The sequence below is a fragment of the Sander lucioperca genome, chromosome 11 (genome assembly GCF_008315115.2).
Source record: "Sander lucioperca isolate FBNREF2018 chromosome 11, SLUC_FBN_1.2, whole genome shotgun sequence".
NCBI classification, from domain to species: Eukaryota; Metazoa; Chordata; class Actinopteri; order Perciformes; family Percidae; genus Sander; species Sander lucioperca.
In genome coordinates, this window is record NC_050183.1 from 5,747,930 (window position 1) to 5,767,849 (window position 19,920).

The following is a 19,920-nucleotide window of genomic DNA, read 5'->3' on the forward strand; positions in this document are numbered from 1 at the left end:
CTCCTAATCTATGCTGTTTGTCTTCAGATAAGTGATATCCTCCTCAGATTAAGATCCAATGTCCCTGCCCTGCCCAGCTGGAGGGAAAGGGATCCCCAGTGCTTCCATGTGAGGTGCAAGCTGTATTTTTAGCTTCCTAATCCTTTTATAGCTCAAGCAGAAAAAAACACCCGTTTCCATTAATTGTCTGAGGTAATCATGATAGAATATGCCAGAGAGAAAGTACTACAGGTTTGACAATATTCAGGTATTTGATGGAGCATACATTTCTAAGACGGACTCTTCTGTTCCCGAGAAAGCTGGGCTTTGTGGAAGAGAGGCAACCGTCCATTTTATGGCCCTTCAGAACAAGGGCATCTCATATCTCATATCAAGTTGGAAACACTGCATGGATTGAGATATCTAGATACACTGTGATAATTATGTATGTAATAATGTGAGCTGCATTGTCCCTGACAAATAAACTAATAAATCAAATTTAAAAAAAAACTTTGAGTTCACAAACTTTGTACTGAACTGACTGCTTCCAAAGCCAAGTTGAATAATGCACGATCCAACCTAACAAACTGTTCCTGCTGAGTCTATAGAGACATGCTGGCGTGAGAACTGAGCTGTTGTAATCTTTGGCTTAGTGGATGTTTCCTTCAGAACCTATCAGCACCTTTATGTGTGTGGCTCAATATTTATTTCACTTCCATAAAAACCATCACTGTAACTATTCCCCAGGCAAATATCTCAGCACAAGATGATACAACATGACAAGAAGAGGAATGTTGGATCCTGTTTATTTTTTCAGGACTTTATAGCACTGTTACTGTAAGGTTAGGTCATTTAAACTCCCTACAGAAATACACAATGATCAAGAAACGTTGCATTGAATGGCAGCTCTGATGCCTTTATCTACCATAGCTAATGTGAGGAAATTGCAGCTTTGTTTGTTTTAATCTCTTAAGATTCCCATACATGTTGTTTGCTGACACTTTTCTTGTCTGGCACAAAGTCAAGTTAGACATGTTCGCCGCATATCAGATTTCAGCCAATTTACTCAAACACGCAACAAGGGGTCTGAGGCTCGAGGTCTGCAGGCACATTGGATTATGTTGATGTGGAACAGGTTTTACCTCCTAAACTGCTTTTTCAACTGTATGAGAAACTCTTGCCAAAGCAATGTGCCAAGCCTTCGCAAAGGCAAAAAGACACTCCCAAGTAAAAAAAAAAGATAAAATTGTGATCATCCACTTACATTGATATATAGCTACACAATTTAATATCCGTAGAAAACTACAAACGTTTCGAATGCCTTGCACATGTGATTACTTAAGGAGTTTGCTAAGCTTTTGCTAATCTTATCCAATACTCTGAATTGCTCAACATCCTGTTGAGTCCCACAATCCAAGATATCTGACAGTTATGACTGACTGCCAGAACTTTTGCAACAAATTTGTGTTAGAATGTACAGCAAAGGAAACACCTGCTGAGAGGAGCAGGGAAGGACAGGGGAGGCTGTATCATTAAGGAGCTGAAAAATAAAAGAGTAATGTTCGAGCCAGAAAGATAAGAAAATATCATTCTCACTGCAACATCAGTGCTTTTTACAAATTGAAATGACACTGAGCAGAGGACAAGTCTGTAGTCTGGGATAAATGTCGGGCCGTCATTAAATGACCACACACACTTACCCTCATCCCCCTCATCTCCAATAATAGCAAAATATGCTGTGCTTCAATATTTCTTTATTGTTTAATATGGCAGTGCATATCACCACTGTCATTCCATATGTTCTCATTGTCAGCAATCACTCAAAGTGCCAAATAAAATGTAATGAAGACAACGGAGGAGCATGACAGATCTTTCAGACCAGTTTCAGAATATAATATCAGCATATAGTGGAAAAGGAATTCATATATACAGTATATACTGTATATATATATATATATATATATATATATATATATATATATATATATATTATATTACATAAACGCTTCCTCTCCATCAGATACGACTTTTATAACCAGTAGACCGGTTTGTGAAATGATTATATACATACCCTTTCAATAAATAGGTGCATTTAATATTAAATGAATGTCTCCTCACAAATATATGGTACACACAGGTACATTAAAATAAAAAGCACATCCATTGAAAAACCAACAATGTCCATCAGCATTTACAATAATGACAACAAAAACAACAAAAATAGAAACACTATAAACATAACAATGTTAATATGACTGCTATGGATTTGAAGGCACTTCCTTGGCAACACATTGATCCCTCTTCCATTATTACCTGAAATGAAATAAGAAGAAATACTGGATTAGAGTAAAACATCTTGAGTTTCTGCATGCTTTAAAGCTATATTTGAACAATTCTTCTGTCCAGTATTGGCAAAAACGCATCTTGACTTTCTGAGGAAGTCGTGTTGTCAGCTTCTAAAGAGGTCCATTACTGGCCTGCCATTTCTCAGTGTTATGTCTAAGCTCATTCAGAAATTATCAGGATGACTAAACGATAAAATAATGAATCACTTAATACGCCTCAAAAGCCTCGATTGTGATATACATTTGTCAGATTTCTCAGAACAGTGCAGGCAGGATGTTATCTGATTCACTTGAGAAACTGAATACCTGAGAATGTGTCATCCTGCTCAATTTTTATAATCACCAGAAGTCCTACGTGCAACGAAAACCAAATGGCCACTTGTGTAGATAAACTCTTTCGCAGTAATCACTCACCAGATAGACCTAATTGCGTTCACCGAGAGCACATGCTATTACCCATGTCGCATTTAGGACTAGACGGCAGCGAACGCATCAGACCTGCTGTCATCGAAGATCACCCTAACAAAGGGATGACTATGACTATGTCCAAAATGATTCTACTGATAATAGTCTGAGTTCTACCTTTGTCTTCAGAATGGCCACGCTTAGGTTTAGTGTGGTTAATGTTGTTATGTTTAATGTCTGGCAATAACAATAGATTTCATTAAAAAAAAAACACCATGCTCTGTTCCTGTTCATCTAGTTCTACTTTTCTTAGACTGTGCATTACTTAATATAAAATGTTTTGTTTTATATCCACCTACAGACAGATACAGAGAGTTTGTGGAAATTGTGTTGCTCAACACAGACAATAAAATGAACTGTTCATGTCAGTTAACAAAAAGATGGCATGGCATTATGATTGTCTTCTCTATAAAAGACATTCCTGGTACTGGAAAACTAATTTTCAGTTGACACATAATCACACTTACAAATGTTCTCTTATTCAAAAACCTGGTACAGTGGTGCCAGGACAACAAATGATGACAGAAGATTAATAATCATAAAAACAATCAACAAAAATTGATTATCATCCATAATCAAAATAATATTATTCGAGAGGGACATATAAGTAGTACCCTAAATGTTATTGGCAAATTCTTCCTAGCAGGATGCAGGAGACAGTGCATCTAGAATTTTCTCAGGCGGTCATTTTCCCAACAAGACAAAACACTTTGTCCTGTTTTTGATATCATGATTTCAGAGAAATGACTGCGTGAAATCAGTTGTTTTCTTCAGTTGCACATTGTACACATTAAAATAAATCTGAAGAAGCTGACAAGGAATCGGAGTACGTATGGACAGAAGACTGAACCCCACCCAAGAAGAGAAAAATGCTTTTACTCACATGCAAAATCTACGATTGCATGCAGAGGGGACTCATTGCTAATCGTGTTAGCAGTCTTGCACATCTTTTGTAATCTGAAAAAAGACAGTAAGAAAAATTGTCAAAGTGAGAGAGAAATAAATACTAATGAAAAAGACATAAGAGGCAGTCCTGATGTCAGAGGTGTTGCAATATGCAATTAAAGTAGCAATTATTACAGTTCTTTTAACAGAGCAGCATGTAAAGTTCACAATCACTCATGTTTTCTAATTTCATCATCAGTAACACTAGAAATGAGAAATGAGAGAAATAAACCATACATTCAACAACACTGCGTCATCTCAATCCAACAGACAGACAAATGAATCCTGATTGTGTCCACCATGTCTCCCTGTCTAGTATAAACTACACTACCTACTGTATATTTATTCATTGCTTAAAGTCTGACTTGATGCTTACTTGACGGCATCATAAATAGAAAAGGCAACACAAAGAGAGGGAGTTCTTTCTCTTATTTAATCTGTCCACTGCAAAGACCAGCTAAACAGATATCCATCTGTGAGAAGGGAGCAATCATCTGTAATCATTCTCTGATGTCTGTTTGACGTAATCTCCTTAATTTCTAAATGTAAACAGCCCAGAAAGAAGGACTGCTCCATCAGTTTGTAGACTGTAAATAGCTCTGGGTGCTTCTACAACAGTGGTTTCCAACCAGGGGTTTGGGACCCTCCACAGGGTCACAGGGTAAATCTAAGGGTTCGCGAGCTGATTAAGAGGTAACGAAAATAGAAAATAAACATATTCTGCTACATTATTTTAATCTTTGTTTTTTTTATTGTAAAATACGGCATATTTTTACATCTGTATGATTCTGAAAAATATCTGTGACACTTCTTGGTTGAGCTGCCTGTTACAAGGCCAAGGGGTCAAGTAAAAGCTTTCCTTCAAATGGTCATATGCTAAAATGGTTGGGAACTACTGCTCTATATACTTTATGTTTATAAATTCTTTTTGTTGGATACGGACAGGCCAAAGTTGAGGCTAGTTGTGCTACAGCTACAAATGAATCCTAACACTGTGGTCCAACACTGCGCCTTGCAGACCATTGGGTCTGCAGTGACCATTTTGAATGAGATGACTACTGCCAGCTAAAGAGGAGCACATTTTCCTAAAGAAAAATTCTGTTCCAAGAGAGCAGCAGACAGAGCAGAGATAATGCTATTAGCTAAAGTTACTGTGTTGACCTGGCATCAGTAAGTTACACACAAAACCATGGCAGGATAACGGCAACTTCTTCATCTTTCCATAATGTTGTCAGACACTTATAATAACAATCTGAGTCTGTGGCAAAAACAGCCCTTTTTGTGGACGTACATTAATGGTGACAATTGCCCCGAGCAATTACATTGTGGCCCTGTACGCGGCTACCAGCTGCAGCGCTCTCACTCCATAGACTAAATATGCAACATTCAAAGTTAAGGTTTTTTTAAAATTATTTAACTCCTGCTAAATCCTGATTGGTGCGTGGAACTATGTGAGATCAAATTTTTTTCAACTAAGCCCCAGCCACTGAAAACCAGTAAGAAGAGCACAAAAAAGTTCCAAAAAACTGTTTCAACTTTGGCAATAAAATGTTGCTCATGTGGGAAGAAATCACCCACAGTAAAGAAGCTGATTGACACAAAACATAAACAAAACGTTCTGGGCCTTTAAAGCATAATACTTGTTTTGATAAAGGATGACACAACACACACTGAGCACATTATAAAAAGGAAAAAGGCATACATACATGCTGGTCTTGAGCAATCCCTTGTGTTGTGATAAAGTCTATGAAAGTGTGTTCTGCACTCCGACGAGAACTTGACTGGTCCTGCTTAATAGACAAGGTCTTATCAGGCAAAATGAAAGAGATTTCAACGGCTTTATTATTTTATCTTTATGTATGTTGCAAGTACTGTATACCATGCCTAAGCCTGCAGTGAACGTGTGACTAATCAACAGGGGGAAGAAGCCAAATAACAAAGTGCACTATAACAGACATGGTTAAGGAGTCAGGGTTCAACTGGACTTAGTGAACAGAGGTCTTGAGTTTTCAATTATAATCTCTTTTCTGCACCAACATTTAAACTTGCCACACTAATAAGAAAGTCTATTCACAGGTCCTGAGACAAATAATCAGCTTAACTTTGCACTGCCTTCAACTTAATTCTGCCGGCTTTAAACCATGTGCTGTTTCTCTTCACTATACTACCCCACAGCTAAGCCAGGCAACCCTTCTCTGACCCACAGGGGTGCCAGTATTCATAAAGCTTCCCAGACCTGAGCATACTGTACAGTATGTTGGCTTACAGGAATGGTTTTCTCAAAGGGGCAAAACTAAGAGTTTCTAGCCAAAGATTGCATGGGGAAAGGGACAACTATGCTCTAAAATGTGTTTTGCCAGTTAAAGTAGTTTTGAAATGTCTGGAAAGGGCATCAACGAAATGCAATCAAGGCTAAAACTTTGCACTCGTTATGGTGATTTTCTTACCTGTGAAATGCTGAATGAATTTGCCTTTCATGTTTACATCTCTAGGAACAATTTCTGGAAAAGAAAATCACTGTCAATCAACAGTCCTTTTACAACAACTGAGAACAAACCAAAATGTACACAGTAATCACAATGAATGTGATTGTTGTTGTCAAAGTCACCTTGCCCTCCATACGTATATCAGTGTGATGCAGGGAATTTGTCAATATCACCACTAGTTCAAAATTTAGGTCAGTTCAACATGTGGCTGCACCATTATTTGGGCATCAGAATGATTTTACAGCACTCATTGCATCTCATATAAATATAATTTCTAACAATGGCATTCTAAATGAACATTATTCAACCCTGTTCATCAGTAGAGCAGCAAATCTAGTATTTCTGTGATGAATCTATACTTTTACATTATTCTCTATGGAGATATGATGTCAGTGGATGTCTAGATGGGGGTAAGGGCATCAAGTACCCCCCTTCTACTCAATGTCCATGCAGGCAACACATGGAGGTGTCCAATAACACGTTACCCACGCTAACAGGCTAAAGAGATTATTGTATGAGAGTTTAATGCTCATCAGAATAAGTCCATGCAAGTAGTTACTGGGCTAACATTAAATTAGCCCCCAGACCCACGAACATGTAATGCTGTAACTGCAGGAGGAGGATGAAGGATAACTATTTGAAAGCCAGCATAGGAAGTCTTTTTGAATATATTTAAAGTCCAGATATGCAGTTAAACCAAAACCAACCACCCTATCCAGACTAATCAAAAGGATGAACGCAACTATGTATTTTACTATTCTGCAAAGAGTTATGACCATTAAAGAGCCAACTGTGCCATCAACCTAAAACCCAGATGTGAAGAGTGAAAATGGCAGCCTGGATTACACGAAGCCAGCTAATGTGGTTTGTACTGTACCAGTGTACTGTATTTCCCAGGCATTAATAAACGCATGTCAACAAAAATAAAATACAAAAAGCTAAAGCATCCATTTTAAAGTGTATTTCTTGTGCCGTACATATGAAAAGAGAAACTGTAAGAGATAAAACTAGTTGTTAAATAAAGGTGTTTCCTTATATATCATGTCCGTCTTATAACTTTCATTCTGATGACACAGCCACAGCTTCGAAGTAACACGTAAAGACAACTACAGGGTGAACGCATCAGAGGGGTTACAGATGTTTCTCCTTCCTTCTCGTTCAAAACATCTATCCTTGCGTGACCATGGATCTTTTTGGTAATGTCACACGCACCAGTTGCTAATATGCTGCTTTTAATATCCTCAAAAGATAAATTCCATCCAGTCAGTGGTCTGAGAAAGGTACTTTTCCAACTGCATAAGCTGGGGCCAAGACTTTGAGCTTTACGATGCCTGTGTAACATCTCAAACATGAAGATAATTTATAGTGATGGAAGAGAGAATCTTATACTGCAAATAAGCAATACATTATGTTCACTCGGCTCCTAATAAACTCCCATTGCACATACCAGTGAGGCAATCCTAGACTACAGCACAAAGTTAACTTTGCCTGTTGCAAGAATACAAACAGTTACTGTACATCAAAGGATTTTCTGGTATACTTTTTCTTTATTACGATCTGATTTGGGGAAACTTTCTGTCTTGGATCTCAGATAATTGAAGAGGAATGTATCAAAGATTTACTTAAATGGCTTAATTCCAGTCTGGACATAATGCTTTATATAAACCAATAAAGGCAGAGCTGCACCAAGCTTATTCTCACTTGTCAGAGACCTCAGATACGGCAACAACCATTTATGTCAGTAGGAATGGACAAGGATCAATTTTAGTGATAATAATATTAAAGGCCAATTTGTTTGGGTAAGCTCAAATCAGTAACCTGGCCTGGACTGTTCAATGTAGATAAATGAAGTGTAGTCTGTATAAAGTCTCCTTGTATGGTCTCATTCCATAATTACAGTCAGAAAGACTTTGATACAGCGCTCTAAATTACATGAATGTGACTCAACGACAGCCCGTCTTTTCTCTCTGCTCTGGCTGATATGTCTCGCGGAGATGCTTGCGATTGGAGACGCTTGCGATTGGAGATGCTTTAAGGGATGTCACAGTGTTTGTGTGCGTGCAGGGTGGTCATCAATCATGTTTAAGATTCCATAATGAATCACACTGAATGAATCATTCACAAGTTTGATCCAATGATGCTCCTCCTACATGAGTTCCTACCTATCCACGTCTCCGTCCATCCATCAGTCAATCACAGTTTGAATGATACATCCAAGATATGTGATGAAACGGTATCTCTTAGAAATAAGAACACCAAGTACGTTAAATGTGACATAACCCTTTTTCCCTACGCAGATGAACATGCATTATTTAACCACTTCAAATTGAGTTGGACATTTGAGGACAGCAGGATCTAAAGGTGTCTTTTAAGCATATTCTTGCCAATAACCATTTATGAAAAGGCAAACCTTATTTTTATTTCCATACATCTTGAATTAACATGCATACACCAGGTTCCCTCCAGCAAAATTAAATAAGGCTGCTCAATAAGATGTACAGCACAGACCAGACCAATGACAGCTGTCTCACAGTAAAATGGAGATTATGCTTTCATCATCAGGACCTAAAAATAAATCTTATCAGCTTACCTATGAGTCTACTGTTATCCAGCCTAGGAACATAGAAAGGCTTTTCCCGGGAGGAGAACTTCATGTCTTGGGCTGAAGTGAGTCCACTGCTACAGCGCCTGAAGACGGGTTTGTCCCTTTGCTGACTGTCTCTAATAACCTGTAAGATTAGATCCAACAGGGTCCTTCTTTCTTTCTGCTTGAAGTCCTTGCTGTCCATACACTGGCCCGAGGTAATGAGCAGAAAGAAGATAGTAAACAAAATGTGCCATTTCCTCTCCACCTGCATGACTTCAGTGTCTGAAAACATAAGCAAATAAGTTTTGTTACACATGGTTTCTATTGAGTCTATGTAATTCTAAAAACGAAAAAGATAGCTGTACACTTTGCATCATGAACTCCAACAGCTGTATCAACATTGCTTGCCATTTGAGATCCAAAGTAACTTTATCAGAGGTATCATACATAGCCTCTAAAATTGGAATTAATCACCAGAATGCACTTTACGCAGCAGTCACATTTCGTCTAGTTTAATACAAGGGTAAAACAAATAAAGTCATTCTAACTTTAGACTTACTAGTTTAGGAGTTAAAGATGCTTATGTCCTGGAGAGTGGACACAGTTGTCTTCAGCAAATTCTTCCAGGCGTTGTCTGTGGTCCGGATAGGAGAGAGAAAGAGTACAGCCAGCAGATTGTGCTCACCACCGTCTTTCTTGAAATAATGCGTCCCTATTTATACGAGGAGCCACCTTGTTGAAGGTAATACAATCGATTTCGTGTGGGTGGTAAGGCAATGTTGACATCTTTGGTGCAATTTCTTCCAGTGGCATTCGCTCACTTTGGCATGCGCCCCTCCTTTACGCACCAAAACATCACTAGTTGTAGGTTAACAGGACTATTCAGCTCCAAATAAAAATTACCCTTTCCAGACAGAGTAATGGTTTAACAATTAAAAAAGAGCCCCACTGAAATTTCCATTGAAGAAAATAAACGACAAAGACCCATACCGTGGCGCAGCACCGCGCAGGACAGTCGTTTTCCAAATGGACCAACTTGTTGGATGTTGGATACAGAGAAGAGAAGAATCTGTGGGCCTGTAAGCTTCTAGATGACCTGTCAGCATGTCGATGTTTTTGCTCACCGATGTCCAAGTCTTGTGACCGCCTAAGCGCAGCAGAGAATGCGCCTTCAGGAGCAGCCATCCGGCAGTTTTCCACCCTTCTATGAATCTATAATTATGATAGAGCTTTTTAAAATTATGAAATTTGGGTACATTAAAAATGCATTTGAAAGGGAGTTCAAAAAGTTAGTGGACTGCTGGCTCGATCAGCTGTCTGAATAAGCTCCCCTTTAAAGACAATAAACCAAAATGAATTAATGCAATAATTAATTAATGCATGAAGTCTGCAAATTGGTTCATATTTATAGCTGGGGTTTATTTGGCTACAGCTTCCTTTTTTTATCACATACACTGGCAGCGCATTCACACTTTGCATGACACCGGGTATATTAGACGACAAACTCATCTTTACTGACTTTTACTGTAAGGTTCTGTGAATCCAAAGAAAGGACGTCACCTAGTGGTGTCTCACTTGTTGCGCAAAGATGTGGTTCGAAGAAGCTGTGGGCCTATTATTACCAAAATTGCTAAATTTCTCGCGCAATAGTGAAAAAAACCCAATGTTTGAATTAAGATTATAATTATTATTATTGGTATTATTATTATTTATTTATTTTATTATTATTTTTTTCATTTATTGTGATCACAGAACAAGTGAAGACAAGTAGGGGCACATAAACAGCCAAAAGAGGTTATATAAGGCAAGACAAAGGCATACGACAAAAACAAAAGATAAACTACAAAAAACAGGGAGGGTTATGCGGTCATACAAAATACATATATGCACACTTATTTATATAAAAAAATCTATCATAATTATTATTAATGGTATTAGTATTTCCGCAATGATTTCCACAGATTGTTGAGAAAAAACAGGTGAGTTATTGCATAGATATTACTCTCGTTATATCCATAGACAGTATATAAATATATAAATATATATATATATATATATATATATATATATATATATATATATATATATATATATATATATATATATATATGGACAGTTATATCTGTGGAATTACTTCCGGAATGACTGTTACCATGGAGACGAGCCAAGCACTTTGTCAACTTTGGAAAAGCTGACCTCATGTTTGACGCACTGTAGCTAATGTTAGTTTAGTTGTACCGTCTGTAAGTTGTTTGGTTATTTGATAAGAAACGTTTTTCTTTCCCTGGAGGCAGAGCCATGTCGCAAAGGTAACGTTAAACTTCCCAGCAGTCACCGCCGTTACTGCTTTAACGTTTACGCCTACCGTAGTTCAACTTTAACGTTAGCGTATCAAAGTTAACTTTAGCTAACGTTAGCTAGCTGGTTTCATGCCAACAACCCAAGCAATGTTTAGCTAGTTAAGCCAAGTTGTAACTGTAATGCTGTGCTCATAACACGTCTTGTGGCTCAAAGTACATTTGAAAACAATACATTGTCACTTCACCTGCAATTTGGTAATGTTAAATTAGCTTAATCTAAGTTAAGCATCAAACAACACGACAGCAAGCAACACGTTAAGAACAAGGTACCGCCGGTAACGTTATTTTAAAGTGTGTTTTTTCAAACCTCATTCATGGCCGCAATAATCACACGTGCGACTCTCCAGTAATTGTTAGCACATGAGACTCCTGCTGGTTAAATAACAGAGCACCTTGTCTTCTTGACTATCTCTCACCTACAAGTAATTAAGGTACCATTTTCGAGCCTCGGCTCATCATATTGTTCACATTATTCCAGGACATACAACCAGCTGTGGACAGATGCTCAGTTAGAGTTGGGCCGTCTGCTAATGGAGGAACTGCCTACTGAGCCCCCTCGCCCAGAAAAGGACAGGGTAGTGTTCTTCCAGCGTCTGGCCATGCTTTATGTGCGCTACATCCAAATCTTCAGACAGCTGGAGAAGGTCTATGACCAGGTGGTCCACCCTCAGAAGAGAAGAGTTATTCGGGCGATTCTTGATGGCGTGATGGGGAGGGTGTTAGAGCTAAAGAATGAAATGGTGGAGAAAGAGTTTTCAGAGTACCACTACATGGATGATGTCCTTCATGATTTGAAGCTTACACCTGTGAGTTTCATTTTTAAGAGCAAGTTTGCTGAAATTGCCTGAACAACATTATATTGACTTATTCACAGCAGGCATTGGGTATATACAGTATATACTGTATGTGATGACTCTTCAATAATGATGCGGCAGCTATTTTCTTTGTTGTCACTCTAGGTAGACCTTGAGATCCCTATCCCTCGCTATTTCATCAGTGATCGCAGCAAAGAATTTCAAGAACGAAAGACAATGCTGACAGATCTTCTTAAATTGGTGGAGGTTACTGAAAGCCCAGAAGTGAGTTGAAAAGTAGCCACATCTTAGTTAAAGCCTGTATGTGTAGGACTGGATATTTGTTGACTTCATTTGTTCATTTTAATTTGTTACATACAGAAAATTATCTGGAAAAATAATAATAATATGGGAAACAAAAATATTGTTTTAATTTTGTAATAATATTTAATTAATCAATGCCAAGAAGAGCAATGTTTCAATATTTTGTCCTTACAGCCTCTAATGACCAAGGGCATGAGTCAAGAGGAGGCCATTAAGATCCTTCAAGTGGTGGAGAGGGCCCGCCAAGGACGCCTGAGGGCCAAGCTGAATGAAGAGAGCAGAAATATGAACAGGATGTACAAGACCAAGGACCCTGGAACAGCTGCCATTGAGTTGGCTACAGTCTGCATTCAGAAGGTCCTCTGCTATCAAAATAATCCTACATGCCTCTTTCTCTGCCGCTGTCTTTGGCTTGTGGCATCTCTCATGCTGAAAGGGTTGAATGTGATTTGCAGGTGTGGAGGGGCTACATACAGAGGAAGAGGGCAAAGATTGCTCGAGACGAAGAAATGATTTTTTTGGGAATGGTGAGTAAAATGTGCCATACATTTTTCTAATTGCGTTTTAAATGTAAAAATAGATCCCCAACTTTTCACAAAGCCACCAGTACTTCTAATGAATCCAATCCAATCCTTAGGACCTTATGTTCCTCCTTTGTCTTGTTTGAGATAATAAAAATAATAAATAAATAAATAAATAAAAATAATAAAATAATAAATAAAATAAAAAGAATAAAAAAAATGTTCTGTTAAAAAGGAGCAACTACTGTATATCATGAAAGCTGTATTGCAATATTTCCTTGTTCCACTTCAGTATGAATTAATATACCACCACCATTTTTCCCTTAAACCATTGTCTGTTCATTGATTATAATTTCCTTTTGAGAGCTTGCAACAAATGAAGAAGTGCAGGTTTTTAATATATAAGGTATGTTTGGTTACTTTCATGTTAGGCTATGGATCCAAAATACCAGTTGCCATGCCCTGCAGAAATCACTGCCCAGACTAGTGAAGCTTGTACACGGAGTAAGCAGGTGGAGCACAACGAAGACTATCAGAAGTCTGTAGTGGCTGTCACAAACCAACTACGTGATGTAGAGGGTCATGACATGATCAAAACCATGAAAGACCAAATCCGACAATGGTTTATTGAATGCCGGTAAGGTGGCAGGGAGAGGCTTGTTTTGATTTTTTTTAAATTTGATTTCCACATTAAATAAATCAAATAGCTGTGTTCTCTCTTTTTTCCTCTTCTGTTTGTCTTTTTGAAATAGTGATGCTACAGGATCGTTTCCAGACTACCCAGATGAAGAGGACGGAGGCTCAGCCCTCATTTTTGCTGAAAAGAACCCTCAGCAGGTAAAATGCTCCCAGAGTCAAAAGTAAGATTTATTACATATTTTTACAGAAGTTTGCAGAATGAGAATTATGTTTGGTGTGCACATATTTCTTTCAGTTAATGGAAGAAATTGCTGCAAAGGAAGAGGAGGATTCCAACAACAAACCAAAAGGGAAGGAGGAGAAGAAGGAAAAGGGAAAAAAGGACAAGGGGAAGGATGATGAGGAAGTAAGGACTCACAAGCTGTACTGAATACATTTTTAGTGATTTATGTAATATTCAGTAAATTCTGGTACTACATTTGATTTCACTTATTCATACCTATCCTTTTCAGCTGTTTCACTTACATTCAGTGAACCAATGTCCTTTTATTCTGAACCACAGGAAGAGGAGGCAGGGTTGAAGATGCTACCTTCGGCTTTTCTGTCAGACTTGGAAGTAGGAAACAAAACCTTTGTAGGTATGTTAAAATGTGTGTATGTCTAAAAAAGAAAAGAAAAAAAGGTCAATATAATAGAAGAATGGATATATTAAAGTGTACAGTAGCCCCTCAAATGAATAAAAGTCAACACTAGTGGCATAAAAAAACGATTCCACATTCAGTTCAAAATCATCTCCAGACTATATTGTTGTTTACATGGAAACCTACTAAATGGGAATGGGTATGCAACATAGCATCAATGTTGTTGTTTTTTTGGCAAATCACCACGACTCATTGTATAGGAATCGGGTTAAGTGTGCCGGAACGATCTGGATTGGTTCCGGCACCTTCGATTAATCAATGAAAAAAATGAATCTAATTGGCAGTTTCATACATCAGTGTTCCCCGTTCGTTTAAAATAGAGACAAATATCCATTCCAGGGGCGGCCTCTAGCTCACCCAGTAAGAGCGTTCACCCCACGTTGGCTGAGTCCTGCAGCAGCGTAGGGTTCAAATCCAACCTGCTGCCCTTTGCTGCGTGTCATCCCCCATCTCTCTCCCCCTTTCATGTCTATCCACTTACAAATAAAGGGAAAAAGCCCCCAAAAAAATAATCTTAAAAAAAAAAATATCCATTCCAGTGTTTCCCCTGTTTACCCTCAGCTGCTCACCATCATGAATCCATGAACGAGGCAAGTGGCTGTGTTTAGTTCAAAATAGCAGGACAATCGTGTACTATCTGGTAAAGTCAGTTGAACAGGTGAAGATCACATTGTCGGTAGCCTACTGGTTTTAGCTGAGGTACAGAGAATATTCAGTCAAAACAGATCGGTGACGGTGTTCTGCTCTCATTGTTTTCTGGAAGTCAGCTGGAAGTGAATGTAGCCCAAAAGTTGTGTTGTATGTGGAGTGAGTGCATTGGACTCCGTTTAAAAAACAGCCTTTTAAATGCTTGTCAGCAACCCCTCATATGGTAACTTAGGAGGCAATATGGCCTTGTGTGCTCTGATTAACTTTGCATGCATATTTTTGTTTTAATGAAAACTCCTGGCTGTTTTGAAAGAAGGAAATAACGAGAGTAACAGGTGAACTAGCTTTAAATGTGAGTTTTCTTTACGTGCTGTGATAGAGACTTTAAAGTAGTAAGAAGATTGAAAATGTGCCCCTTGGATCTTAGGGTTCCCCCACCTGCCAGATCCCACTTTAACCCCTGATAGTAATATACTAGTTATATGCACATAAATAAAACCTAAACTGAATATTTTTCATCCTCAGATTTTTGGCAAACCCGCAGTGAGTCTAGAAACTTCAACCAGAGGCACGAGGTGGAGCTGATCAAGGAAGAAAATAGGAAAGTCATTGAGGCAGAGATTCGAGTACAGGTGATACTGACTACAGAAAACAAAACATTTTAAATGCTAAACAACACGGTAGGAATTTAATAGTCTCGTATATATCAAGTATATCCTTGACATTCCACTTCCAGGATTGCTCCGTTGCCGCCGGAAAATCCGCCGGATTTCACTCATTTAGGCCGGATATACAGTACGTTGCATTGGGCTTCCTTTGTGTTGGCATTTTGAACTCCGGTAGATTTATGAGGACTGTGGTTAACCTTTTCTCAGATCTCTGCAGGGTAAATCCAGACAGCTAGCTAGACTATCTGTCCAATCTGAGGACTAAAACAACTTTTAAACGTACACCACCAAAACAAGTTCCTTCCGAGATTATTTTGCAGCGGCACCACGGCTTTTCTCCAGTGCTTAGCACCACCCAAGACAATTGTGATTGGTTTAAAGAAATGCCAATAAACCAGAGCATGTTTTCCTCCCATCCCCGATTGCTATGTGGAGGAGCCAGACTCTTCCAGTGCGCTTTGGAGGAGGGTCTGGCAAAGCGAGACTAGGAATTTAACAACCAACTGTTTTCTATTGTCTATTGGTCACCGGTACTGTACTTTTAGCAGTTCAGTGTCTCAGTCACTGGTGTTTAAAACTGATAACAGCACCATCTGTAGTTGCACTGCTTGGTCTGTTCTGCTTTTATCAGGTAGATGAGCAGATGAGACAAGAGCTGGCTGAATGGAAGCTAGCTGTGGATAAAGACAAGGGTGGTAAAACCAAAGGAAATGCCAAGGTAATAAGTGAGAGAAAACTCCACACATTGTATATTTTTGGGGGGTTTTGGCCACTGTTTACATTGATCACATTGAGCTGTGTCCTGATATGTATTTCTCCACAGAAAAAGAAAGGATCTAAGAGTGGGAAGAAGAAAAAAAAGGACAAAGATTTGACAGCCGATAGGTGAGGTCACACAGAGGATGCGCTTATGAAGTACATGCTTTTCATTGTAGAATTTAGTTTTATGAAGTCGATACATTATTTAATGCAACGATTACATTATCTTTTCACGTCTACTAGGACTCTTGAGTCTCTGTGTCAGGAGCTGGTGGAACAGGGCTTGTTGAAACAGGCAAATAATGTTAGGCTGCAGGATTACATGGGTAAGCCTTTGTATATTGTTTGTGTAAACTGGTGTGCCATCTTTCAGATCTCTCTGTTATTTAGATCAGAATTGTACGTGAGCTTTTAATCTGATTGAAATCAATGTGTAGACAAAGCAGAACTCTATCAATAGAGCACTTTGTAACGGTCAAGGTCTCTGGAAAGTATTTAGTGGTGATGTGCTGCCCTCCTCTGGTTTGTGATTGCCAAAACACTATGACACTCTTACCTGCACATTAATCGTAGCAAGGAAATAGATTTTCTTTATTTCTTTCTTTATTATTTCTTTCAGTTTTCCCAATGATTTACAGTGCAGATGAATAACTATTGGCCTAATACTGTAGTTGTTCCCTTTTGTTCCTAGGTGACTATAGCTACCTTGGGACCACACTGAGGCAAAATGACATTGAGCCCATGCCATCACTGTCAGATGTGCGGCAGGTCTTATCTCTATATGCAATTTTACCATTAGGTATTAAAGTGTTTCACTTTACATTTTAAATAAATATAACTGGAATATATTCTGGTTTGAATATAAGGTGTGTGTTGTTGCAGGCTCACAGGTGGTACATGAGAAAGCTCCTCTGATAAAGGCCATCCTGCTGGCAGGGCCGGCTGGTGTAGGGAAGAAGATGTTGGTCCATGCAATCTGCCAGGAGACAGGAGCCAACCTGTTCGATCTGTCTCCTCTGAACACTGCAGGAAAGTACCCAGGCAAGAATGGCCTCGCCATGATGCTTCACATGGTGTTTAAGGTAACACACTGGCATTTAAAAGAAAGTTTGTAATGATAGCGGTTATTCTAAAGCTCTTTTAATGACTGCTGCTAAACTCTTTCCTTTGAAGTCATAATCCCAACATATATAAGTAGCACTTCATCTCATTAGAGATCTTATGACTAAGTACTGTCAAATACCCCATAAAATGCAAACAGAGAATATTCTCCCACCTTTGGTATGCGCTGCAGTATGTTGTCATGTCGTAGCACCATTAGTTAAGATTAATACACTACCTAGAAATTTACATTCCGCTCCATTATAGACAGAATACCAGCTGAGATCAGTTGCATTGTTTTTTTAACCAGGGCAGCAGTTTTCAGATTACATTATGTGCTTACATAATTGCAAAAGGGTTCTCCAATGTTTTCTCAGTTAGCCTTTTAAAATTATATCAGATTAGTAAACAGAATGTGCCTTTGGAACATTGGATGAATGGTTGCTGATAATGGGCAATGTAGATATTGCATTAAAGATCAGCCACTTCTTTCTACAACAGTTGAGAACCCTTTTGCAATTATATAAGCACATAATGTAATCTGAAAACTGCTGCCCTGATTAATAAAACAATGCAACTGATCTCTGCTGGTATTCTGTCTATAATGGAGTGGAATGGAAATTTCTAAGTGACCCCAAACTTTTGACTGGTAGTGTATGTCATGGTAAATTTGGTGGAGCATGATGAATTTTATGGAAGTGCCTCTTGCAAGTAAAAATGCAGTTTTTCACAAAAATCTTCGCATAGGTTGCAAGACTGTTGCAACCTTCGGTAATATGGATTGAGGACGCAGAAAAAATGTTCTACAAGAAAGTTCCCAAGGAAGAAAAAGAGGTATTTCTGGGAAGGATAAAGTTGAACAGCATTATCATGTTGTTTTAAATGTTTCAGTTATCGATTTGCATGGTAACTGAAACCATTTTGTACTTGTACACAGTTAGATCCCAAACGCTTGAAGAAAGACTTGCCCAAGTCTCTCAAGTTGATCAAAGGGGAGGATCGTGTTCTGATAGTAGGAACCACTAAAGACCCACTCAGTGCTGATATAAAGTCACTGTGTAAAATGTACAGCAAAATCATCCTCATCCCAAGGCCTGACTACGGCTCAAGATACAGTAAGAATAGACACATTGGGGAACAATTTCATTTAGCTGTGGTTGTTGGTATAAAAAAGTTGACCTTTGACCTTGTTTGCCTTCAGTCTTGTGGAAGCAACTGATCAGAAAGCATGGTGGTGATGTAACCAGGGCGCTGGACGTCAGCTCTCTTGCGAAGATTTCTGATGGCTACACGCCAGGTCACATCGTCCGGGTGATCCAGAGCGTTGTCACCAAGCGTCGCATCCTACAGCAGGCAAACAGACCACTGACTGCTGCTGAGTTTGTTGCTCCATTAGCCAAGATTGACCCCGTGTTTCAGGAAGAAGAAGAGGCCCTTAAAGTACAGCAGATATGTCATATTTTGTTTTCATTGCATTTTCATGATTGTAATTGCTTTGTTGCATATTAATCATATGTTTTTCTTTCTTGTGTATCACTAGAACTGGTATGCAAAGACCCCCCTGGGAAAGAAGAGGATTAAAGCTGCCACAGGAAAGGAAGAAGAAGAGGCACCAGTTAAAGGCAAAGATGCAAAGAAAGGGAAAAAATGAGTTTGTCACAACTGAATGTCGTTAGATATTTATTAAAGCTTGTATGTGAATTGCCTTCTGATGACTGGCCCATTTACTCCCTACAAAGTCAATTTAAAAAAGGGGTCATTTTGTTTTTGTTGTGTGTTTTCAAACGGGGTTGCCAAGTACGTATTTGTTCCAGTGGTGGAAGAAGTACTCGGATCTTTTACTTAAGTAAAAGTAGCAGTACCACAGTGTAAAATACAAGTAAGTCATGCATTCAAAGTCTTACTGAAGTAAAAGTACATAAGTATTAGTATAACAATATATTTTTTAACCCACACACATACGGTCTTTGGTGTTTTTTGCCCCCAACGTCTCCTCCCAGGCAGCGCGGCAATGGTTATGTTTAGGGTTAAGGTTAGCGTTAGCTGCCTGGAAGGCGCCATTGGAGGCAAAAAACACCATCGAGCCACACATACGTGGGAACAATTCACTGTACACATCATTTTTGTCTTTCCATTTTCTTTAGTACTGTATCCAATATAAGGCTGCATATGGTTTTACATTAGTCACTTTCTTATAAAATGCAAGTTTTTAGGCCTTAGTTTAATGATTTAATCAGAAAAAAAATAGTTAGGCTAGTAACGTTACCCAATTTACCAGTATATCTGCACATCAGTTGATTACAGCACAACAACATAACAATGATCATATTACATTACACTGGAATTGTCACCTGTTTTCTTTAATAGTTAAGAATATCGAATAAGCCTATTTCATGATATTCAGCACTAAACTCAAATTGTCTTCAGTTTTCATTTGAGAAATCGGGTCACCTTATTACAGTATATACGTGCATGCGCTTAAAACATGCGTCAACTGCCCTCCACACTTCCCTGGAGTGTTTTGAACCGGACGTACTCCATCAGCGCGCTTTGAGTCGTAGTCGTTTCCATGACACCATACTGTGAATCAAAATTGGA

At 38.6% G+C, this 19,920-nt stretch overlaps 2 protein-coding genes across 2 annotated transcripts; one reads left to right on the top strand and one right to left on the bottom strand.

The window, feature by feature from the left end:
* Nucleotides 1-2,052: 2,052 nt before the first annotated feature.
* On the bottom strand, nucleotides 2,053-10,053 carry alkal1 (ALK and LTK ligand 1). Its single transcript, XM_031307509.2, has 6 exons — nucleotides 9,367-10,053; nucleotides 8,811-9,089; nucleotides 6,182-6,235; nucleotides 5,441-5,524; nucleotides 3,673-3,746; nucleotides 2,053-2,292 (listed from the first exon to the last, which is right to left on the bottom strand). The coding sequence occupies exons 2-5, from the start codon at nucleotides 9,076-9,078 to the stop codon at nucleotides 3,682-3,684; spliced, it is 471 nt and encodes a 156-aa protein (XP_031163369.1). The 5' UTR covers nucleotides 9,079-9,089; nucleotides 9,367-10,053; the 3' UTR covers nucleotides 2,053-2,292; nucleotides 3,673-3,681.
* An 883-nt stretch (nucleotides 10,054-10,936) lies between these two features.
* zgc:153738 (uncharacterized protein LOC558115 homolog) lies at nucleotides 10,937-19,067 on the top strand. The gene is made up of 19 exons (XM_031307492.2): nucleotides 10,937-11,116; nucleotides 11,646-11,973; nucleotides 12,127-12,246; nucleotides 12,460-12,642; nucleotides 12,741-12,812; nucleotides 13,238-13,443; nucleotides 13,559-13,643; nucleotides 13,741-13,851; nucleotides 14,008-14,083; nucleotides 15,320-15,426; nucleotides 16,094-16,180; nucleotides 16,286-16,347; nucleotides 16,465-16,547; nucleotides 16,913-17,020; nucleotides 17,104-17,303; nucleotides 18,070-18,156; nucleotides 18,260-18,437; nucleotides 18,524-18,762; nucleotides 18,863-19,067. Exons 1-19 carry the CDS (start codon nucleotides 11,106-11,108, stop codon nucleotides 18,971-18,973), a joined length of 2,454 nt encoding a protein of 817 aa, XP_031163352.1. The 5' UTR covers nucleotides 10,937-11,105; the 3' UTR covers nucleotides 18,974-19,067.
* Nucleotides 19,068-19,920: the final 853 nt, after the last annotated feature.